The sequence below is a fragment of the Plecotus auritus genome (assembly GCF_963455305.1).
Source record: "Plecotus auritus genome assembly, chromosome: 5".
NCBI lineage: Eukaryota > Metazoa > Chordata > Mammalia > Chiroptera > Vespertilionidae > Plecotus > Plecotus auritus.
This window is the reverse complement of record NC_137776.1, coordinates 61,901,825-61,911,389: the sequence shown is the minus strand read 5'-3', so window position 1 is coordinate 61,911,389 and position 9,565 is coordinate 61,901,825. Positions and strand designations below refer to the sequence as shown.

General features: G+C 49.0%; 1 protein-coding gene across 2 annotated transcripts; it reads right to left on the bottom strand.

Annotated features, from left to right (window-relative positions):
- Nucleotides 1-679: 679 nt before the first annotated feature.
- Nucleotides 680-8,933, bottom strand: NR4A2 (nuclear receptor subfamily 4 group A member 2). Of its 2 annotated transcripts, none has more exons than XM_080667811.1 (8): nucleotides 8,690-8,933; nucleotides 6,883-7,006; nucleotides 5,523-6,388; nucleotides 4,612-4,741; nucleotides 4,060-4,223; nucleotides 2,969-3,171; nucleotides 2,398-2,576; nucleotides 680-2,254 (listed from the first exon to the last, which is right to left on the bottom strand). In XM_080667811.1, the coding sequence occupies exons 3-8, from the start codon at nucleotides 6,384-6,386 to the stop codon at nucleotides 1,998-2,000; spliced, it is 1,797 nt and encodes a 598-aa protein (XP_080523937.1). In that variant the 5' UTR covers nucleotides 6,387-6,388; nucleotides 6,883-7,006; nucleotides 8,690-8,933; the 3' UTR covers nucleotides 680-1,997. The 2 variants fall into 2 exon arrangements, with proteins under 2 accessions (XP_080523937.1, XP_080523938.1); XM_080667812.1 differs by having other exon boundaries at nucleotides 685-2,254; nucleotides 5,523-6,371; nucleotides 8,690-8,932.
- Between the last annotated feature and the right edge of the window lie 632 nt (nucleotides 8,934-9,565).

The following is a 9,565-nucleotide window of genomic DNA, read 5'->3' as shown; positions in this document are numbered from 1 at the left end:
TATACCAGACCCAGGCCCTGACAAACCGATATTTTATTATTTATTTGAGAAACTTTTAAGGTGAAATATTATTAGAAAACTACAAACTGAACCTCATCAGCATCCATGGAAGAAAGAAAAAAGTCATAAGAAATGTCTCTTTAGACTTCTGCTCTAAGTCAAAGACCACTGACCCAAGGTCCAAAGGGTCCCGAATGCTTGGTCCTTCCACCAACTCCTTACAACAGTGTTAAGTAGAAGAATTAGAAAAATCTGAGATTAAGTACAACGCACTTCACATCCATGTTGACTTCCTGGATCTTAATGAGATATTTCCTAAACACTGTGCAAGACAAAAACTTGACAGGACTTTGGACCTTGCAAAAGTTCAAAAGCTGCTTGGTCTCCTGAACGTCCCTTCTGAAAACTGCACCTATCAGCAAACTTAACAGAAGAGTGGAGATAGTCTCAATTGCTTCTGATAAATGTAGGCTGCCACCGTGGAAAATTCTGATTAGGGAAAAATATTGGACTGAAATCTCTGGAAATTAGTTCAATCCCCTAAGTTTCTTTTGCCAGCATAGATCTAGGCTGTCAGTTTGAAACTCGGATGTTGAAGAAGGACCTATCCCAAACCAAACTCCAACTCTATCTATTGTATATTGCTATTTTCTCCCTCACCCAGAAAGAAGACCGAGTTCTGTTCATTTACATAGTTTATTGTTGTAAACATTAAAATTGTCTTTCTCAAAGAAAGAATTTATCAGAAAAAAAATCAGTGTCTCTAACTGTCATACACCATAGAAAAAAAAGGCAGTGACTCATATCATGTGCCATACTGGAAATATACAAAGAAAAATACTACAGAATATGGCAATATTAAAATTCTTACTCAAACATAAAATAATATATTAACTGACAATTTTAGACATTAAAAAAAAACAAAAAAATTCAAAGTGCTCAGTAATTTCCAGGGAGTTATGTGTATTATAAGCACTCTGGAAACAGTCAAAAGCTGCTGCATGCAAGTTTTGTTTAGCTTTAGACAACAAAATAATCAAGATATAAACTTTCTTTTATCAACATCAACGGTACATACAACACTTACAAACAAGGAATGTTGGACGGTGTTACAAACACTATGTGTCCCTTTTGTCAGGATGTTCTGATGTGTAGTACTTGTGCCCACCTATTTTACAATTGAGAAAATGTTTAAGCTCAGATAACTACCAGTCTTTATAAAATCTAACAGACTACATAGTGTCTGAAATACTATTTATATAATATAGACATTACTGAAGTAGCAAGTGCCTATAACATTTCAACCTAAAATCAACATGCTGGTCCCTTTTTTGTGTAGTTATAATTTTTTTTTTTTTGCAAACAACACTTATCTTTTAGAATTTGCAATATTTATTCATAAATAGGCACAAAATAATTTAAAAAGCCAAACTGCATTGGGTAAATTTACAAGCCTTTGCCTTCTTCAACTCATGCCACCCACGCAACATTTAGTTTTACTATATATTACAGCTTTCTTTACAGCAGAAAACTTTGAAGTCTTTTAAAGGGCAATACTTATGGGTCCCCTTACGATGTATTTATGTGTGTGTCTGTGTGTGTGTGTGTATATGACATTTCTCTTAACTGCAACAACCAAATGTGGCCAAACATTTCCCATCATACATTAGGAATCTTTCTTCTGAACATTTAACTGATTTTTTAAACTGATAATAAAAAGTTTATACCACTGCATTGTGTGTAGTCCATGTTCTAAATCCAGGATGCCCCGAGCCAAAATGCCCTTTCAGGTTCTGCCTGCAGGTTAGGAAATAGCAACAGTTTTTGTTTTCTGTTTTTTTGTTTTCCTTTAAGGATTAAGGGGCTGGGGGTTTATGGATGGGGTGGGGTGGCTAGAGCTGAGACAGCTCAAGGGGTTATCTCTGCCCTTGTGACTTGCCCCCTCTGGACAGTTTTAGGTTTTCTTTCCAGTTCCTTCGATGTGCATGGGAGGAGGTCTAGAAAGGTAAAGTATCCAGAAAAAGTTTGTCAATTATTGCTGGTGGTGGTACCAAGTCTTCCAGTTTCAGGTAGAAAATGCGCTGTAGACCCTGTGTGCAAAGAGTACGGAGTTCTGGGAGCTTCCCCAACAGTTTGGACAAATAGTTGGGGCGGTTCAAACCCCCGTTATTGAAAGTCACGTGGTCTTTGAGACAATTGACAATCTTGTTTTGTAGTTCTTCCACCCTCTTGGGTTCCTTGAGCCCATGTCTCTCTGCAGAAAACACAATCCGAAACAAAAGAAGAATGCAAAAAGCAGTTAGCTAGCTGGCAAAACCAGAAGATGGGAGGCAAGGGAAACTGGGACAAATCCTGCTGGACAGTTTTGGAGAAGAGCCTTGCGCCAATGGTACTGACCTGTGACCATAGCCAGGGCAGCAATGCAGGAGAAGGCAGAAATGTCGATGTTCATGTTCTGCAAGTTGGAGGAGAATTCAACAATGGAATCAATCCATTCCCCAAAGCCACGAACGCATTGCAACCTGTGCAAGACCACCCCATTGCAAAAGATGAGTTTACCCTCCACTGGGTTGGACCTGCAATTAATACCAAAGAGAGAGAGGGGAGAAAAAGAGAGAGAGAGAAGCTAAACAACTAATTACTTGAAGAGCAATAAATGAGGGATTTAAGAGGCACCTAATTACCGAAGAGTTAATAAAATGTAGACCAGTGGACCTTGAAAGGGTTCAATTTCATAACAATCAAGAACGCCCCCTATCCCACCTCCATGACATTCATCCAAGACTTCTGGGCTCACTCCTTCCCTTCTCTACCTTTTTCTATTATCCTGTCCCTCTTCTTCCCCTCTTTCATTTCCTATTCTGACCACTTCTCTTTCCTTCCTTTTATTTCCATTTTCCTCTTTCTTTGCTTGTCGTGATTGCTCTCTTCCTTCTTTCCCAACCTCCCTGATTGCTTCCTCAGTTACCTGTATGCTAATCGCAGCACAAACAGTTCTAAGAAAGCCGATTCAAAAAGCAGGTCCTGGTCGGCTTTGGGCAGGTCAGCAAAGCCCGGAATCTTCTCGGCCCAGCCCCTGATGATCTCCATGGAGCCAGTCAGGAGATCATAGAATTGTTGGATATGCTGGGTGTCATCTCCACTCATCTGATAGTCAGGGTTCGCCTGGAACTGGAATTTCATTTTAAAAAGCACTTAATGAGGTTCTCTAAAATATATAACCCGTGAAATTGCTAACCCCGTTTCTAGTAGTGGAGCCAGGTTTTTATAACAATTAAACCTCTCTCTGACCAGTAAGGAAATTAGATGTTCCGGGGCAATTAATTCAATTAGGGATGGTGCTATGAGGTCGCTGCTTTAAATATGTAAATTACCATTTCCATACAGACTAAATACAGTGCCATCCAGCCCTCGGAAACGTTCACTCTTATCTCCACAAAACAATTGACATGTTAGTATTCATGCCAGTCCCAGAGTGGGTCTCGAGCAGAGACGCCCTTTGCAAATCTTAATAAAATTGCAGTGACTGTGACTTCTAAGTTTGCCCGACATACTTCCTCCAATTAAAGCCCTCACATTCCTCACAGCTGGGGTAAAAGAAGACTCTGACCACTTGATCCCCCACCCCACTGCCATTCCTCGGACACACTGTCTTTCCCTTCCCCGACCCCCAAGCAGGCAGCCCCCACCCTGACGGTGCCAGAGAGGGTGAGGATTAAAGCATCTCTGTGGAAGGTTAGGAATACATCCAAGTGGGGGCTTTTCACGCAGCCTCTGGTGTGGATATCAGAGGCATTAGCGTTTGAGTATGTGGTGGTGGAAAAGGGGCTCAAAGAGGTTTAACCACTCTGGCCTAACACTTCTTCCTTCTGCTGCACTGTCCTCCTGTCTACACTTGTCTGTGGGTCCGCCTGCCTCCTGTGGCTCTCCCCAGAGCTGTGAGAACACACTCTTGCTTGCCTCCTTTTATCCTGAGTCTGGGGGTTAGTGATGGGAGTGGGGAGGGGTTCCTGCCCATCTGTCGGTTTGTCCACATGATACCCCCCTCCAGCTTCTTACCCTGGAATAGTCCAGGCTGGTCATAGCCGGGTTGGAGTCGACATGGGCCCTGACGAGGGCACTGATCAGACTCACCGGGGGCGAGGGGGGAGAGGGCTCCTGTGGGCTCTTCGGTTTGGAAGGTAAACGACCTCTCCGGCCTTTTAAACTGTCCGTGCGAACCACTGCAAAGAAAGAGCCGGTTAGTGTCGCTGGGCCTCGTGGGACCCAGCTGCCTCCTTGGCCCCTCCCGGGGATGGCTGCAGCTGGGGGGAGTGCGGCCAGGCGGCACTGGGCCCCACTGCTTGTAAAGCCTTGACTGACGAGAAGCATAAAAAATGCGGGGCTGTTTTATGTCTTCTTCCAAATGGGTCGTATAGTTAAAAGAGGAGAAGAGCCAGTCGGCTTTCTCTAGGGCAGGATGGGCAAGCAGGCAGCTGCCCGTTGGTGGAGGCCAGACGCGGGTGGGAGACCGGGAGACCCCTGGCTCTGTCTGTAGAAAGTGGGGTTGGAGTAGGGGCCGCGGTTTCCCAAGGGCACAGACTGCGGAGTGGGCTGCTTGCCCAGACCTACCTTCTTTGACCATCCCAACAGCCAGGCACTTCTGAAATCGGCAGTACTGACAGCGATTCCTGCGCCGCTTGTCCACTGGGCAGTTTTTATTTGCTAAACACACGTATTTTGCGTTCTTTTGCACCGTGCGCTGCAAAACAAAAAGACAATCAAGGCCGAAAATGAATTTCCTCTTGAAAATCCAACAACCCAAGGAATCCAGAAACAATTTCTGAAAAACTGGGTCTACACTCCCTTTCCACAAACAAACACATATGCCTAACTGCTTTCTTTTTTTTTCCTTTTCCTTTCTCTTTCTTTTCTTTTTCCTCCCCCAGGGCGTGTTACAGAAGAAAATTGATAGCGTTAACATTTGAGCTAACCTTGCCGCTCCTTGCTGTGTTTTATATGCCAAGAGAAGGAGAAGGAGACGCTCAGTAAATACAAATCCGTGGGCATTCATATTATTTACATTCCTTGGAGACCTTCTCTATTTAAAATGATAAGATTATTCAATCAGGATGGCGAAATAAAGAGATCACTTAATTTGACCATAGGGAATTCTGTTCCACTTGGTTAGCTTAGACACGGTTCTCTGTCCTAACCAATTTCAATCTGAACAGAAAAGACAGCTCTGCGCACATGCAAATGACCCTCTTCCAACTCTCGCTCCAGCAACTTGGGGCGGAGGCCTGCCGGGTCGGCTTTGTGCGGGGGATGCGACCCCGGGTCTCCGGGTCTCCGGGGTCTCCCTGCTTTCTTTTCTCAGGCAGGCACCCGGATGCTCCCACCGCAACCTCTGCGGACCCCGGGAAAAGAACCTTCCGGGACGGGCGGGAGCTGAGCCGCCTGCATCCAGGCGGAGCGCGCACACCGAGGCTCCAGGCTGTAGGGGGCCCCTACCTGCCTCCGCCGCCCCTGTCCTCGCTCACCTTAAAGAAACCCTTGCAGCCCTCACAGGTGCGCACGCCATAGTGCTGGCAGGCCGCGTTGTCGCCACACACCGCGCACAGCCCCTCGTTGGAGGGGGAGCCCCGCGATGGCGGCGAGGGCACCTGCGTGTCGAGCAGCTGCGACGCGTGGCCGATCTGCAGGCCCGGGAAGCCCATGGACGCGGGCTTTCGGATGGGGTTGGGCACAGCGAAGGTCTGCCCGTCTACAACGTGGTGACTGCCCGCCGGCTCTGGGTTCATGGGGACGTGCAGGGGCCCGTCGAAGCGCATCTGGCAGCTAGACACTGGGGTGCCGGGGGGCGACTGCTTAAAGGAGAAGAGGGAGAGGCGGGAGACGGGCGTTTTCCTCTGCTCGATCATGTGCGTGGTGGCCACGTAGTTCTGGTGGAAGTTGTGGAGGGAGCCTGGGTCGTCCCACATGGGGCTGTGCTGCACCTGGAAGCCCGGGGTGGAGGACGTCGGGGGCGAGGAGGGCTTGTAGTAAACCGACCCGGAGTGCGGCATCATCTCCTCGGACTGGGGGGGCAGGTGGCTGTGTTGCTGGTAGTTGTGCATCTGAATGTCTTCTACCTTAATGGAAGACTGCTGTCCGGACAGGGGCATTTGGTACAAGCAAGGTGGCTTGACGTCGTAGCCTGTGCTGTAGTTGTCCATAAAGGTACTGAAGCTGGGGAGAGAAGTGGTGGCAGTGATTTCAGTGTTGGTGAGGTCCATGCTAAACTTGACAAACTCTGGAGTTAAGAAATCGGAGCTGTATTCTCCCGAAGAGTGGTAACTGTAGCTCTGAGAAGCGGGGCTGGCTCCTTGAGGCGAGGACCCATACTGCGCCTGAACACAAGGCATGGCTGGAAATGAAACAGGGTGATAATATACACTCAGCCTGGTCAACTGAACACTTTCTCCCGGGCTCGGGTACACCTGGAGCTACACCAGCAGCCCGCGGCGGTCAGAGAGCGCGTAGGGGCGCGAGGGGAAGGGCGGAGTTCGCGAAGGCAGCGGAGCTAAGCCGTGCGGGGCATGGGAAAGGCTGATCAAATACAGACCCAGAGCTAGAAAGCCATGGAGGGTCTTCCCGGCTCTTTTCAAACGCCTCCCACTCGACCCCCTTTCATGGACAACCCAGCTCAAATGAGCTTCTCCCTCCGTAGCTCGAGTTCAGCAAGCTCATCCTAGAGATGAAGTTGAACTGCACAATGAGAAAGTTGTTCCCGAGGGCGACGGGTTAGAAAACCTTAAGTTACAGGCTTTGCTGAGGAAGATCGCATTGCCCCTGGTCTTGATATTTAGGGAATTGGGGGTGGGGGGGCCGGGGGAGAGAAAGAAATCAAATTGCACTAACCTTCAGCCGGGTTACAGGCGTTTTCAAGGAACTTAAAGGTGGACAGTGTCGTAAAGCAATGAAGGATAAAGTTTCCAAGATTTTTAGAAAAGCATTGGAGAGCCCAGCCTGTCAGATGTCCTCCCTGAAATACAGACACAGAAAGCTTCAGGGTGCCTTTCCGGACAGATTCGGCCCGACATCTGTAGGCTCACCAGGCAGGCCCTTCTATGCCTTCTGTGATTCTTTCATTGGAAACCTAGCAGTTAAAATGAAGGTGTGAAAGAGATGGCTGAAAACAACAGAAAACGCCACCCATTGCACTGTGTAAATCCTTGCAGAGAGAGGGCTCTGAAGAATCAAAAGCATTCCATGTACTTATTTAATTCTTATGAGGTAATAAATTGGCCCCTTTGGTAGGGTGTATGGGGGTGGGGGAGTGTCATTTCCATTTCAGTTTAATTCTGACCCGAAAAGAGGAAACTAGAGTTTAATAAAATACAGCATTGGAACCTTCTCTGATGTTTTTCCATGGTGAAAGTGGCTTTTCTTTTGGGAGTGGGGAAGAAAGTAGAGGTCAAGAGTATAAAATAAGGAAACCTCTTCCTCCACCCCTATGAGTTACAGAACAACGTTAGTTAGCAAGGCCTGGGCAGCCTGACCATCATCTGAATGTGCTTTTGACAGAGCACTGAGATTGGGGAAACAGGTGAACTGGCAGGTAGTTGTCCAAGAAACTTATCTTTCAACATCTTTAATGGCCAAGGGGTGGGAAGAGCAGACACTGCTTTAGCAGCAGCATCTTCGGTCAGTTGCAAGGGGAGGGCAATGTTGCTGATCTGGTGTTGGCACCAGGCTGGAAGGGCTTTCCGACACAGCAAACTGAACACCTTCCCTAACATCCTGCCATGGTCTGCCTACTTGCTGGAACAAGGCATTCTTGTATCCTGGTAATTTTCAGATGTTCCTACTTGGAGGGCATTCTACAGCATAGATGATCTTATTAATAATGAAAAAGAAAGCCAAACATCCACACCTTCTGTTGCCCTTGCCCCCCCCCTCAGAATCTTGCTTCATGGGGGAGGGAGGCTAACCAGAAAAAGTGGAAAGAATTAGACTCTTGACCCCCCACAGCCCCTGAGAAATATGCCTGTGCTGGATGTTACCCACCTAGTTACTTCACAGCTTCATAACTATTCTCTTTACATATTCTCCCTGTCTGTTTGTCTCTGACACACTCACATACACAAGCGCGGCATACATCAAACCAGAAATTTCACACAAATTAGTAACAGGACACTCTTCCCCACCCCTCTCCTTACTCAACAATACCCAGGAAACACTGGCACCCTGGCCAGCCACGGTGACACAGTTCCCAAGCAACACACAAACTGAGTACTTTCTCTCTCCCTGTCACTTTGTGGGTAGCGTCCGGACCCCTCGTATACACAGGACTTGGCGTCTCCGTGTCCAAAGGCTACAATCAATTTCGCACTAAGAGCAAACTTCAAGCACATTTATTTCCGCGGACAAGTCCACGGCTCCCCGAACTATGCAAGTCTCCCTTCAAGTCCACCAACGAGGAGCCTGGGAGCCTCTACTGGGAGCCAACACCCCGCTAGTGTCAAAGCTGGTGTTGGGACAAATGCCCTCTGTAGCTGCGCGCACCTACTCCCCATCCTCCCGCCCCACTCGCGTTCCGCGCCTCTGGCGCCCACTTCCAGAGAACCTATACCAAAGAGGTAGAAAGAAGAGACGTGCAAAAGAAGAAAGAAGAATTAAAAAAAAAAAAAAAAAAAAGACCGCGAGCTGCACGGCCGGCACCTACTCATTTAGGAGTTCTCCGCGTCTCTCTTCATTCATTCAATTCGGCCGAAGTGTAGTTCCCTCTGAGTCCGGGAGCAGAGTCGGGGAGGGGTGGGCGAGAGGGGCGAAGGGAGCCGAGACGCCGAGAGCCGAGAGGGAGCCGCGGAAGGCGGCCGGCTGGACTGGCGAGCAGGACCGCGGAGCTGTGCGCGAGCCTCCGAGAGGACTGGCCCTGGCGGCCAATGTGCCTTTGTTTATGTGGCTCGCGCTGCCGCTGCCAACACGCACCTAAAGTCTCCGCGCGTCAGCGCGCGTCAGAGCCCGCCGCCCAATCGCCGCGCCGCCGCGCTCCCCGGACTCCTGGCCGCCCCTCGCTTTGGTATATTTCCGACCTGACGTCACGAGCAGGGCAGATTTTAAGGTGGGAACCATTCTGGGTTCACCTTGGTGACCAGCTTGGTGGGTTTTTTTGGTGTGTGTGTGTGCGCGCTTTTTTTCCGAAAGAGGTGTGACCCCTCCACTCTGGACTGCTCAGCCCGCAGAGCAGCGACATCTCACCCACCTCTCCAAGCCCCCGCGACACTGATGCCGCCCGGCCGCTCACACGTGAGGGAAGGTGCAACAAAAGCCTGGGCGGAGGGGAACCCTGGTGTGGGCAAGGCAGCTAGCACCTGGACCCGCAAGGATGGGGTGTGCCTGAAAGCGCTCTACCCTCACTGACCCACAATCGTCATCTCCATTAGCGGAGGCGCGAGCAGATGTCCCAGGACACGGCACGCTCCGAGGGCTCAGGCAATTGGGGTGGGATTTCCCTAGCCCAGTGCACCCCCCTCTTCTCCCTTTCCCTGTCCCTGGCCGCCTCCTCCTCCTCTGGAATATTCATACTCTCCACCCCCGC

What these genes read in the sequence shown, in the direction of transcription:
- NR4A2 (XM_080667811.1), bottom strand. Translation starts at nt 6,386, where the DNA reads ATGCCTTGTGTTCAGGCGCAGTATGGGTCCTCGCCTCAAGGAGCCAGC. An exon ending in CCAGCCTGGACTATTCCAGG is followed by an intron (nt 3,172 to 4,059) that starts GTAAGAAGCTGG and finishes ATGAAATTCCAG; the next exon opens with TTCCAGGCGAACCCTGACTA. An exon ending in TGCCCTGGCTATGGTCACAG is followed by an intron (nt 2,255 to 2,397) that starts GTCAGTACCATT and finishes TGTTTTCTGCAG; the next exon opens with AGAGACATGGGCTCAAGGAA.